This window comes from Equus przewalskii, chromosome 2 (assembly GCF_037783145.1).
Source record: "Equus przewalskii isolate Varuska chromosome 2, EquPr2, whole genome shotgun sequence".
Lineage (NCBI taxonomy): Eukaryota > Metazoa > Chordata > Mammalia > Perissodactyla > Equidae > Equus > Equus przewalskii.
The window spans coordinates 118,636,058-118,650,609 of record NC_091832.1 but is presented as its reverse complement, the minus strand read 5'-3'; the positions used below and the strand labels follow the sequence as shown (position 1 = coordinate 118,650,609).

General features: G+C 37.0%; 1 protein-coding gene across 14 annotated transcripts in view; it reads right to left on the bottom strand.

Annotated features, from left to right (window-relative positions):
- TBCK (TBC1 domain containing kinase) overlaps positions 1-14,552 on the bottom strand; it is a 198,734-nt gene that overhangs the window by 114,675 nt on the left and 69,507 nt on the right. For all 14 annotated transcript variants that reach the window (XM_008512803.2, XM_070611788.1, XM_070611791.1 and 11 more), the window contains 7 exons: positions 12,860-12,909; positions 12,298-12,427; positions 11,215-11,313; positions 9,542-9,604; positions 8,713-8,839; positions 6,699-6,749; positions 5,281-5,364 (listed from right to left, as the gene is read on the bottom strand). In XM_008512803.2, coding sequence (XP_008511025.2) covers positions 5,281-5,364; positions 6,699-6,749; positions 8,713-8,839; positions 9,542-9,604; positions 11,215-11,313; positions 12,298-12,427; positions 12,860-12,909 — 604 coding nt within the window. The remainder of the gene's footprint in view (positions 1-5,280; positions 5,365-6,698; positions 6,750-8,712; positions 8,840-9,541; positions 9,605-11,214; positions 11,314-12,297; positions 12,428-12,859; positions 12,910-14,552) is intronic.

The window sequence follows — 14,552 nt, the reverse complement described above, 5'->3', positions numbered from 1 at the left end:
AAAGAAAAGTGGAGGTGGTGCTGTATTGAATACCATGATAAAGCTGAATTCCAGAGCTAATGTGAACCTTACCCATGGGTGCTGGATAAAGAATGGGATGTGATTAATACTTTTCTCGATCTGAAAATCAAGAAAATTGATTTTCTTTATTTTACTGCAACAGAATCCATTCTATCTATCCACTGTCTCATCTTTTCCTCTAAGAACAAGAAAGGTACAATGAACATCAGCTTCAAGAGTTATAGATTAAAGTGGAGACCCAGGACAGACCCCATGGCCCCAGGGAACTTCCACGTTTAACTTTTCTTTAACTTCTTTTCTTACTTCCAATTAGTGACAGTATGTTTATAGTCCTAATTTACCCAGGAGCTAGAGTTATGCAAGACCAACAATCACAAGCATTCAGCTGTATCTTGATGAAAGCATAGTTATTAACTTCCAAAAAGCTGCTTCATTTCAAACCAGAAAATCATGCTTCAGGTAATGCTCCACAACTATGCTCCTTTATTAAATAGCATTCTTATTTGAGCCTTATAAAAGATAATTACTATGTGAGATAACATGGCTAATTGAGGATATACTAAAGAAACCTAATCCATCATGAAAATATTTTCCTCGTGTTCTGTCAAACATTGATGGCTAGATTTATATGATATACAATATGCATTATAATTGCACATAAATATGAAATCTGTGTAAACACATATATATGTATATGTACAAAATACACACAAATATACAGTATACATTTTATATATTATTATAGGCTGTATATTATTGCATATATGTTATATAAGTTATAAGGCTGGCATAAATTTGATTGCTCACGACAGGCTTTGGAATGAGACATACTATGGCTTGTTATACTCAGAAAAATTTCTTTAAAGGGGGAATATGATAGAACTGATGAAAAATGCACTATGTCATATTTCAAGTTATTTCAGAAATTCAGCAAATTAAAAAAAAACTGAGGGCCAGCCCAGTGGCACAGTGGTTAAGTGCACATGTTCCACTTCAGTGGCCCAGGGTTCACCAGTTTGGATCCCGGGTGCGGACATAGCACCACTTGGCAAGGCATGCTGTGGCAGGCGTCCCACATATAAAGTGGAAGAAGATGGGAATGGATGTTAGCTCAGGGCCAGTCTTCCTCAGAAAAAAGAGAAGGATTGGCAGATGTTAGCTCAGGGATAAACTTCCTTAAAAAAAAAAAAGAAAGAAAAAAAGAAAAAAAAAAACCCAAAAAACTGAAATGCATATGTCCTTTGATTTGTAAACAAACCTGAGAGACTTTAAGGGTAGCCGCAGAAAAACAGACCAGTAGTCAAAATAAAACAAAGGATTTCACAGATATTACTGCTGACTCTTTAAAAATATTCAGAAAACACTCTAAGTGTGATTTCTAATAATACAGATATACAGGTAGAGCCATATAATAACCCCCAAATAGTATTTTATAACTAATAGGTGACCCATGTAAGGGTAAAGACTATTCTTTAAAAAAAAAAAAATCAAGGTATTTGTAAAATTTCTCCTTAACCTTCAGGTGAAGTTTAATGTTTCACTACTATACAAATTATGTCTAATAAAAATTTTCTGTGTTTTAATGAAATTTTATACCTCAATTTTTTGCAATGAGATATAAAATGAAAATGAGTTGTCTTTTTCCCTTCTAAACCCTCCCCATATTAAAAATTCTTATTCCTCTCCTTTAAAACAGCTTCTTGTTACATACTTTAAAATGACAATCCACAAAGAATTCAGTGTAAGGATATTACTTGATACTATCATATTTTTGAGCAGCTGTTTAGAAATAAGCTGTTTGTTCAAAAAAAAAAACATAAAATAGATACAGAGATGAAATTTCAAAAAGTCCCACACATGGATATGCTTATTTTTTCCTTCTTGACCAATCTTTCTGATTTCATTCTTTTTGCTGGGGTAAGAAGTAGAGGGTGATGGGCAACAGATTGAAAGCAAAAGGTTTCCTCTGCTCACAAATAAAAAATGGCATTCTCAGTTCTATAATTATTTGTTATTTTCCATCAGGCTATTAGTTTATCCTGAAGATGATTAAGTATAGATAAATATGCAGAGCCATAAATCTCTTGTCAACTATAATGTGCCCAAGCTAAACCATTTGGTGACATTTTCACTCACAGCACTCAAAAGAAGTTGAAGTTACTTTACTGTGTGAAAATTAATAAACAGAAACCTCATTATAATGCAGTCGGGAGGCCAAAAGGGGGAGCTCTCAGACCCTACGTCGATGGTGCCCAAGGGGAGGAAGAAAGACTTGCTCTTCTTGACGGCAAGAAGTTCAGCCCATGAGAAACTGTCACGACTCAGCCAGGGAGTTGGAACACTTTGCCCCCTTTGTTTACAGTAGGCTCCCAACCTCCTCTACCCTCCGTCGAGCGCCCCCTCTCCCCTGCTGCTGGGACTCGCATGTGACTCGCCATACTTGCAGACCTCAAACTGCCATTCTTTGCTGATCCTGAATAAACCCATTTTTGCTGGAGAAATAACAGATTGTCTACTTGTTTAAGGTCAACAATTGCAAATGAACCTAATTAGATTATTTCCTATTACAAAGTTTGCAGGCTGTAAAATTTGGCTTACTGTCTAAAGTCACAAGAACAAGCACCAAGCTTTCTGTCTAAATGGGAAGACAGAGGTTCAAAAGAAGAGAAAAAAAGAGAAAGGTAATTTTTAGGGCTACATTGTGAGCCATTTTCTTTTTGATAAAAAGATAAAAAATGTATGAGCAAACTCACTTTGCGCCTCAGGGTAGTTCTTATAACATTTCTAGTAAAGGTAGAACATTTCTGTCTCAGGAAAAATACCCTCAGTCACACAATGCAAGACATTCTTGAAAATGGCAAGGCTATATGCCCAATGCATTTCCTGCTCTCTCTCAATATCCTATCATCAAGTCATCCATGACAAAGATGTGCATTAAACTGGAAATAGGCAATGCACTGTTTTTCCAAATACATAACCCTTTATGGTGAAGTTGCACATTACCCCTCGTTGTTACTGTTTGATGAGAAAGGAGATTTATATCACACTCCCATTTTGACAACTGGACTTTAGACTTTGACGTCTGTCTTCCTTTCTCCCTCCCCCTCAAAGACTTATTGAACGTCTATGTGTAGTATGACCACACATCCTACTTTACCTGGCAGAGCCCAGCTGCACCTGTAGACTCAGTGTCTGATGCAGTTAATGTCCCTTTTAACTCTCAAAAACATCACAGTTTAGTTACATATCCACTCCTAGCTGCATGTGGCACACATTAAATGCTAGGGATACAGTGAAGGAGATACCACTCTTGCCCTCAAAGGATTTAGAAACACATATACATAGACAGAAAATTGGGGAAATTTTCACCAAATTTAATTTCCCCGGTTTATACGTATTTTCCTCTCTCTTTCCCTTTCTGACCTGTAGCGATCACATCTTTCAACGGTCCAAGTATGGATTTGCCTTGGTTTTACAAACAGTACAAGAATATGTTTAACGTTGTGGCAAAATTCCAATGGCTGTGTTAGTGACAATCCACAGCAGAATGACATCAAAGAACAGTTTAAGTTTTAGAGGCCAGTTTTCTGGGTTGCTCCTTTCTTAAGTGCAAAGTGACACTAAGGTATAGTTGGGTTTTCCACAAAGGGTTAGTTCCCATTCCTAATAACTAAACGACCGCTTCTCTTCATCGGCCAGATTTTTCTCTTCAATAGCCTAAAGTATGTCTTTCCTACAATTTATAAGCTTGCTTTGCAATATCTCTGAAACTCTAATCAATCTATCCCTTTGAAATCCCTCCATCTTTTTCAATCCAGCTGGTATTCTAAGGTTCTGAATCTCAGAGTAATCTTAGTAATCTCAGATCCGAACCAGCAAACCAGCGAACCAGCGAACCCCCGGGCCACCAAAGTGGAGCGCGCACGTGAACTTGGCCACTAGGCCAAAGGGCTGGCCCCTCTTTCTCTTTTCTTTTCAGCTTCTTTATCTTTTTAATTTACATTTCCTTTCCTGTTTCCTTTCTAATTATTTTCTCATTATATTGACCTCTTATATTCTAGTTTTACACTTATTTCTAAGTAAGTAAAAATATTGCTAATTGGGACCCCACTTGGTCAGAATTTTTGATAAATCAGACACAACCTGTAGTTGTGTCCTGCTTTGTCTATTCAAATTGAGAGAATTATACCAAACCATAATAATATAAGTATAAAGAAGACATATTATCAGCTTTAAGTTGTTTAAAGTTTACTAGAATTAATAAGACATATATGTATAAATAAAAAGTCTAAATGAAGGGGGTATCTGATAAGTTTTATAAAAACGGTAAAAGGGGAGACTGTGTGACCAGCTTTGCAGTCTGTTCTAAAAGAAATACAGAACTATAAGAAAATCTCCTGCCCTTAAAACATTAAAATCTTCTTCAAAAGATACGACATAAAGCAACATGTAATGCCATGATTATTATACTAGCAAAAAACCTGTAATAATGATAGTAATAAAATAGTAATAATAGTAAAAATAACAATAAAATATTAACAATTATTGTTATTGAATTGAATGTTTCTATATGCCAGGTATTTACATATGTTATTATGTTTAACCTTTACAACAATCTTTATTTTAGATATGAGAAAAATTACAACGAGCAAACTATTTGTCCAAGATTCACAATATGTAATGAGGCTTAAATTTGAAACAAAGTTTGTCTGATTCAAAAGTGTTTATTATCAACTTCTGTTACATTACTTTCAAAAAGGAGTTCAGAAAATTATATTGCAAGTTTGAACGTGGCTGAGTACTCCAGAAAGAATTCACAGATGGTTGCCTCTCTTGGACTCTGAAGGAACGGTGTATTTTAGGAAAGCAGGAGAAATGGAGGATATTTTGGGTTCAAGCATGGGGAATGAGATGAAAGAGAAGTGTTTTTAATATCTATTTACTTAGACAAACACTGTTTAACCTTTGTACTAATTCACAATAGGCTTGCTCCATGGTGAAGCTTTTTATGGGCAATTTTAATTGTGAGACAGACAAACAGCTTGACTTGACTTTTCTTAAACTGGGATGCCTGAATTTGAACTGAACTGAGATTAGATATTAAATTCTTTGTGGACTTAGTGGAAAGACTAAACTTAACCATCTCTTCATGGGTTTTAGTGATGGTTTAATCACCCTATCTGATCAGGTGAAAATCATAAATTTAACTGAGTAACAAGCACTTGCCCTGTAAACAGACAAGGAAGGACATTTGCTTACCTTGTATTACATGTGAGTTGTCTTTCAAGAAGAAGTTATACAGGTATTTGGGGATAAAGGCAGACATACACGCATAAGCCAAGGCTAAGAAAGAATACGGCAAAGGGATAAACAAATTAGCTAACGGGTAAACGATCAGCAGTCACTCACTCAGCGCACATTCCTTGAATCTACTATTAAACAAGAGTTATGTTAATAATTAATGGAAACAGAAAATCAAGGGTAGAAAATCCCTCTATCGTTTAAAATAGTATTTTGGACAACAAGAGATAATCACCCCAGCAAGTTTTCAGTTTCAAACCCCTGTGGCAATCATTATCCCACAATAATAAAAATCCTTATTACCAGACTTTATACATTTTTTAAATCTCTAAACATGATCATCATTAATGAGCTATACAAACCTCAAGATCCTTAATTTTTGCTGATACAAACAAAAGAGCGTGAGAACTTTGGATTTAGAAATGCTAGTCATAAATTGTTTTTTCAAACACTGATCCTTTACTATTCCTGGATCAATATGTATGATAATGGACGATGCCTAACTAAATACAGGAAAACTAGTCTAGATTAATGAGTAATGATATCAGAGAACTGTACATTTAAAAACTATTCAAATAAAGAAATTTTAGTTTCTGGTTTACGCTATCTAACCAATTGCAGAAATCTATGCAAATTATGACAAAAAGCAGAATTTGAAAAGATGGAGATTATGAGACTGAGCTTCTAGAGACTCATGCTAGATATGGTGACACTCTCTACAACACGTGATATCATTCGGGATTTGAGTCAATTAAGTTTAACAAATATTTATTGAAAAACATACTATAAAAAGGGCATTATAACAGAGGGACAGAAAACAAAAAATCTTGTCGTTAAAAAAATATGCTAACCAAAAAAACGGGTTATATATTAGCATATAAATAACTATAATGCAAAACATACACAAGATAAATTTCTGGAAATATTAAGTGCTGTACAGGCTCAGGAGGGAGAATAAGAAAAGTCTTCATTAAGGAAGTAGAGGTTGAAATGACATGCTTTGGAGATGCAAGAGCAATATAGATTTCTTTACAAATTGTTTGGAAAGTATACATAGACTAAAACTAATCTTTAAAGAAGTCAGAATTTTCTCCAATGTTTCACAAAAATGGTCACCAAAGTGGATGAGCACATTTGGTATAAGCAGATTCTCCCCTAAATCTTTAGTCTCTGCCTGGTCACGACTGAAACTCCCCAGCAATCAATTAATCTTTCACGTTCTCTAAAAGGAGTCTAACACATTATTTCATAGAAATTTACAGCATCTATGAGGAAGAAAGCAAGAACCTTACAAGGAAAACAAAAACCTTTCATGTTTGAATAAAATATTTTAGAATAATATGCACAATGATTATTTAAATGACAAACAGGCTTACCTTCATTATTGAAATTTAAATATAGGAATGGAGCACAAAGTGAGTCAAGACCTGATGGGGAGGGGTTGGGAGAAAGAATTCAAATAAATGTAATCCAGTAGAATTGCAGGTATACGTAGATAATACGTGGATTATGTAGATATAGACCTTAAATACCTTCTTATATGCATTACTTCTATATAGATTAAGCATTATCAGGATTACCCACGCAGAAATGTATGACCTCAGGGTTATGGTGAAGAGTAACTGATGGTGACTGGCACATAGCAAATGCCCAGTACAAATCAGCTATTATGATTATCAATATTATTATGAGTTGAAGAGAGAAATACAGTAAGAGAAAAGTGTAAAAATGATAGAAGCCTTAGGATGTAATCGCATCTCTGAGCCTAACTGTGATCTGGGTACTCGCTCCACATCTCCAGGCAAGGTTCCTCATCTCTGAGCCTAACTGTGGGACCTGGGCGATCACTCCACAACTCCAGGCAGCCTTCCTCATCTCTGAGCCTACCTGTGGGACCTGGGCAATCGCTCCACATCTCCAGGCAGGCTTCCTCATCTCCGAGCCTAACTGTGGGACCTGGGCAATTGCTCCACAACTCCAGGCAGGCTTCCTCATCTCTGAGCCTAACTGTGGGACCTGGGCAACCGCTCCACATCTCCAGGCAGGCTTCCTCATCTCCGAGCCTAACTGTGGGACCTGGGCGATCACTCCACAACTCCAGGCAGCCTTCCTCATCTCTGAGCCTAACTGTGGGACCTGGGCAATTGCTCCACATCTCCAGGCAGCCTTCCTCATCTCTGAGCCTAACTGTGGGACCTGGGCAATTGCTCCACATCTCCAGGCAGGCTTCCTCATCTCTGAGCCTAACTGTGGGACCTGGGCAACCGCTCCACATCTCCAGGCAGGCTTCCTCATCTCCGAGCCTAACTGTGGGACCTGGGCAATCGCTCCACATCTCCAGGCAGCCTTCCTCATCTCTGAGCCTAACTGTGGGACCTGGGCAATCGCTCCACATCTCCAGGCAGGCTTCCTCATCCCCGAGCCTAACTGTGGGACCTGGGCGATCACTCCACATCTCCAGGCAAGGTTCCTCATCTCCAAGCCTACCTGTGGGACCTGGGCAACCGCTCCACATCTCCAGGCAGGCTTCCTTGTCTGGGCGATGGGGATTTGTCTTACATGTTTCTCAGGGACAATGAAAGAAAATCTTCTAAAAATTGTAAAGTACAAATATGTGACACACTCCCTTTATTGATAATGCTATTTATATGTTCTCATGTTGAACGAATGTACATAAACCTACCTATAATTTTTAGGAAAATATAGAACTCTTTTTTAAAAAGACAGAGCTACTAGGAAAAATAATGCTTCATTTTAAGTTTGGCTAGAAACAGAGAATTGAAATATAAAAACTACTCTTCATAACAATGAATTCAAAAATAGGACTGGGTGGAATGGGTTTCTCATTCATGAATTTATCAATGACAAAAATAATTATGAGAAAACCTAGAAATCAAGGCTGTGGAGCATTAAAGATATTTAAAAAAGAGAGACAATAAATAAAATGAGTAATTGAAGGTGATATCCTATTCCCCCAACTCCTAATAACCATGATAAGCATATGTTGTGAATCACTAGATGTCAAGAATATCAACTAGCCCCAAATTATTTAAGGTATGAAATTATTTTATTATTTGCATGAGCATTGAAAAAATGTACCCATAAAGATTACAATAGCATGAAATATTCTTTCTACTTTCCTAACAATGTGATGGCAAGTTGTCTCATCGAATATCATATATTTAAATGATATCTACTACGTATTTAGACAAAGTTAAAAAAAAAGTTCTCATATAAACCTCTCAAAAAATGGATCATAGCTTTAGTATTGACTTTTTTCAAAGCCAAGGATATTTTGATTATTTTGTTTTAATTTTTAAAATTGTCAGTCATGTAACATGCTCCTAATACTTCAAAAAGAGTCCTAATAAATTAGGGAAACAAAGTTACCTTGCCAATACACGAGATCAGGATGGGACACCACCCAGGCTTTCAGTACACGTCTAAACTTTGCATGACCTTCTGGTGATGATAAGAGTTCATCATACTGATGACAACGAGGAATATCCACTTCAATCTGTAAAAAAGCAAAATGATAAAATGGAAATGTAATAAAGCGATCTCCAATAAACTCCAAAATAAGGAAAAGCAGAGACTGAATTATGAATTTCAGAATAGGTCACCTACATAATCCTGGTGTCTGAAGTTTTTGAATTTTATATTAATCCTCTGGAAATACCAAAAAAGTTACATGTATACTTAAACAAGGAAAACAGACTATTTCTTTTGAAAAGGTATGTACTAATACATTTTTCAAAAAACTTCCTTTACAACCTGGTCTAAATAAAGGGCAAATTTTCAGATAAAAACTTGCAATTATTAGGCAAAGTTACTTGGCCTACACTCTTTTTTGCTGAGCAAGATTCACCCTGAGCTAACATCTATGCCAATCTTCCTCTATTTTCTTTGAGTGTGTGGGCCACCAGCACCACATGGCTGCTAACAGGGCAGCATAGGTCTGTGCCCGGGGACTGAACCCGGGCCACTGAAGCAGAGCATACTGAACTAGGCCACTGGGGCTGGGCCCTGGCCTACACTCCTTTAAGCAACAGTTCTAGCTCACTAACTTGTGAGTATAAGAGTTATGCTTAGTCTAATACCATATGCACATAAGGGCTGCTGAGTACTCATAAGGACAAGAAGAAAATTCCTCATGTCTTTCTAAAATTTAAAGATTTGGCAAATTGTCTTAGGTTGTTTAAGAAAACCTAAATCATACTTGTCTATCTGTAGGAATTGGAGTATCTTTATCAATTGCATCATACTTCGCATGAATAGCCCCCTGCAAAAAAAAAGATATATAAATTATTAATTAGGCAAAATCTACTTCTTATAAACATCTATCTTTGAAAACAATTAGAGAGAGGCACATTCAAACCCAAAGTATACCTCTTAAGAAAAACTCTTCATCTTTGACAATCTGTGATGAGAGTCTGTGACAACTGGCAGACATATGAATTCTACAAACCAGAAGACAGAGGCATTGATCGAGTCACTCAGCTACCGAGTGTGCTTACTCAGCCTCCACAACACAACAGCCCTGCTCTCTATCCACTGCCATCTCATATGCCGTAAGTTTCATGAAGAAACTTTTAAAAACTTGGGTGGGGTGGGGAGGGCGGTTATCCCATGAGAAATATTCCTGTTAAAGTTGGTAATGAAATAAAAAATAAAAGGAAACTGTTTCAAGGAGTGGTACTTCAGCCCTAGGAGGCAGAAGTTAGGGATAAATTAAAGAGTGAAATGTCAAGTACTTATGGAACCATTAAGGGACTAAATGGATCATTTACATTTTTCAGTTATACCATTACAGAAGGAATAATTGGACAAGCCATCTCAAATTTTGGTCATGTTCTATAGGACCAAGCATGGAACAATTCTTGTTACTCTGGTTTACTGTAATGGTAGAGAAAGAGCCAGGAATTTGGAGGTCAAACTCTGACATTACATGCTGTATCAACTTCTCTGGCACGTCTATTTAACAAGAGATTTGGACAACCTGACCTCGGAAGTCCTCTTGAACTTTAGCACTATATGGTCTACAATTCTAACTATTAATGTATGGTGTGGAACAATAGGCATTCTTGTAAAGCAACCAATCAAACTTTATAGACTCTTATCAAGGTAATCAAGAACTCTTTCAACAGCAAGTTAAAAGGATTGAAAATAGTTGGGGGAATTAAAACACAAAAAATTGGTGGGGGAGATCCATAAGTTATCTGTAAGAGAATATGTGATGGCAGGATGACAGAGAAATTGACAGGAAATGAAAAAATCTGGCAAGGATCTGGCCCGTTATCATGACTGCCGTTACTGAAGTTCTCTGTTAGTATCGCAAGCCACCCTAATACCGCTGTGACACCCCTCCTTCCCTCACTGCCACAGGTACGGTGCTGCAGAAGACAGAGCAGCTGTTTCTCTTGGCTGCACGGTTCTGGGGAGATGGACATGCCAAAAGGCACTAAAATTATGTTAATGATTTTTGACAAGGTTCAAATTGGAGTGGAAGATTTCTTCAAATTTAGACAGAACTCTTTATAAATAGGCAATTCTATCGTATTCCTAAATGAACAGACTTTATTAGCAGGACTAAACACTTATACATATATATTCTCAAAATATTCTGATTTTAAAATTAATAATCAAGATAACTTCTGTGAGTCTCATTAAACAATAAATAGAATAAATCTAACAAACCTTCAATTATATTTTTATATTCTACCTAGTCTATTCTTTTCCTCTATTCCTTTCACTTAAAATTGTCAAATATTCTTAATGCTCACATTTTACTAGATAATTTTCCAACAACTTGAAAAACATATATTCAGAAAGCATTTTCCTTCTTCTTTCTTAGCACTACTGACCAGCTGCTAACCTACTTTTCTTTCTTACCTCAACTCCCAGAAGAGCAGCCCAGGTTAAACCCCTCATTAGAGGAGGAATGTCAACTCTTGCTTCTTTCCAGATCTGATTTTTTTTATATGGATACGCCTAGAGATGAAGAAAGATATGAAAATACCACACATTACCAAGTGCCACCTTTAGTTTAGACAGTTCTGACTACGCCAGTGATAAGGCTAAGGGTGACCTGCAACACAGTTCTGAGTATCTGAAATGACTTTGTCTGGTGTATTAACACACATAAGTCAGCAGTGGAGTGGTTCCTCATCCTCTGTAAACCTCGTACAATACAAAGAGAGGAGCTGATCCTACTGTTTTGAATCATTCTATTTTGTGCTCTGGGAGAATTACGAAGGAGTCACATGGAGAATAATATTACCCACCTCACATGGGTTAAATAATGTATGTAAAGCACTAAGTAAAATATCTAGTGATACACAAAGTATTCAAAAAAGTTATTATTACGGTTACTTCTATATCCTAGCATATACATTTGTCCTTTTACAAATTTTTTACTTTAGGAGCGATTTCTAGAAGAGAATCATTAGGACAATGGGTATGGATGCTGTTAAAGTTCTTGATATATACTTTCAAAGAGCTTTACAGAATGTTTCAATCAATTTATACTTATTCCAAAAGAATGACTGTTCCAATCTCAATACACCTTTGCTCACTTTGCTAATCAGTGTGCAAAAAAGCCTATTTTAATTTTTTATTCATTCCTAGTGTGGATAAATACTTTGAATAGCTTTACAGACTAGTAACTCTATTATGTTCTTTATCCGTTTCTCTGTTTCAATAACAGTGATTTTCTTGTTGATTTTCAGGTGTTCTTTAAATATCAAGGATATTAATTCTTTTGTCTAACATGATTATGCATGGATTCCTCCATCCTGTTTTTACCTTTTAATTTTATTTACTATGAACATGTATCATTTTTACATTAACGTTAATTAGAAAAGATAGGTCATAAGAATTAGTGTTCTCATGACATCAAGATTCCCTAAGAATTACCAATGAAATAAAAAACAAGGATTGTACATGGGCTCCTATAACACACTTTAGAATCCCTACCTTTAGCAGCCTGTCAAAGAGAACAATTCTGTGAAGTTGGTACTCTGTGTCCCTCTCTCGGATGATTAAAGGGAGAGTGGCAGCTGCAGACAACTCATTATTGCTGTTTGAATGAGGCAAGTTAGACTGGCTATAAATGAGAAACAAAAGCATAAAAATTGACAAAAGGGATAAAATTTTAAAAAAACAAAACACTATATTTTTTTTTTTTGAGGACGACTAGCCCTGAGCTAACATCTGCCAATCCTCCTCTTTTTGCTGAGGAAGACTGGCCCTGAGTTAACATCCGTGCCCATCTTCCTCTATTTTATATGTGGGATGCCTACCACAGCATGGCGTGCCAAGCTGTGCCATGTCCACACCCAGGATTCAAACCAGCGAACCCCGGGCCACCAAAGTGGAATGTCCGCACTTAACTGCTGCGCCACCGGGCCAGCCCCAAAACACTAAATTTTTGTATTCTATGTAGGAAACACTTTTCAAAGAAAATGTACAAGCTTTTTACCAACCTGATATAAACAGAAAAGAAAAATAAGTGTAAAAGGAGATTATATATACTCACTCATCTTCAAGTAACGGGTAAAATGCTTCTCCACCAACATCTTTTAATCTCTGGTAAATTTAAAGAGAAAATATTTGTCATATTTATGATCTGAGACAGCAACACTGATCTGTATTTAAAAGGAAAAATAACGTAAAAGTCTTGAATTTATAAAGATACCAAGAAAAGTATAAAATAGAAACTAAAGTTCATTCTTATCATAAACATGTAAATATACCATGCCTCCTGTGATTAAGCTTAGCTGTGAAGAATAGTTTTTTGATTTTTTTTTTTTACCTCCAAGTGTGCCTCATAAATGTGAGACACCTATTATGATAGTTTTCCAAACTCAATTCAGAATTACTAAAACTAATATGAAATTTAATAAATGGCTATTTTTAAATTATATGAAGATTACTTTAAAAGGTACTTTTTAATCCACATCCCTTAATTTAAAGCTCAAGTCAGATTTATTTTTGTTTTGACATTAATAAAAACTAAGATATAAGGAAGGTGCTAATAAAAAGGGTTCAAAAGAATCTCCACATCACACTCTGAACATGCATGATTTAAACAGCTGATAAATCAACTGACACAATTCAAGTCTCTTAATTATCTTTTTCACAAAGTCATTATAAAAAATGTTGCTCCAAATAATGACATTGCCAGGATTATAGGTATTCTTCAAAGACGTAAGAAGGCAGGCAGCAGTAAAGTGGAATCTTAGGCACGTGCTGAGCAGAGTGAGTAAGTTAATGCCGTCCTGCCCTTCGGGCCAGCCTGCAAGCTGCAGGCGGAGCACCTGCCCCGGGAACGACACAGGAGCTTGAGCTGTGTGCAGCCAGCACTGATCTCCTGCGGACTGCAGTCATCGTGCACTGAGCCCTCTGAGCTACTCCTGGAACTTTTAAAGGCGAAAGAAAAATCTACCCAACACTGAGAATCTGGCAAGCACTGGATTTATGCCTGGCTTTTCTCTAAAGATTGACATGCCATGCATTTATCCCATTTTGCCTTTAAACTTTCAGGTATTTCTTTCACGGGTTAAAATTCTAAGTAGAAAAATAAGATTTTCCCAAATTTTACTGCATTATTAATATACACATTTTTTAAAGTTTGGGTTTTACTGTCTTAAAAGTCATAAATATTCTAAGTATCTTCTCTGTTTTTTCCAGTTAAAAACAGACAAGAAAAGACTAAAAAAGTAAGGAAAATGCAGTGACGTGGGACTGAACGCTGCCTTAGGGACAAGGGAGGTGACTGAGCATTGACGGACACTGATCACTGCCCTTAGGATGGCAGCGCACGGAGGGACAAGGGAGGTGAGCGAGCATTGACAGACACTGATCACTGCCCTTAGGATGGCAGTGCACAGAGGGACAAGGGCTTGGCACCTATCAAAGGCAGCCAGGCTGGAGGAGAACCTGCCATCCCAGGAAAAGAAAAAACTGTGTGTGTGTTAGCGGGGTTATCCAACTCCAGCCTCTCTAGTCTTTGATGTGGGGAAGAGCAACACCCAGTTCCAGCTCCCTCCAGCCTTCCTGTCGTACCTGAAGAGGGAGAGAGGGAGAGAGGGAGGGAGGCTGGGAAGCAGTGGGAGGGTCACAGCCCAGAGACAGGCTCACCAGCAGGCTGAGACCTACTCATGGGATTACAGAACACGTCCCGGTCCCTGTGTCAGCAGAGCTCCTGGATAGTAACAGCAGATTCCAGC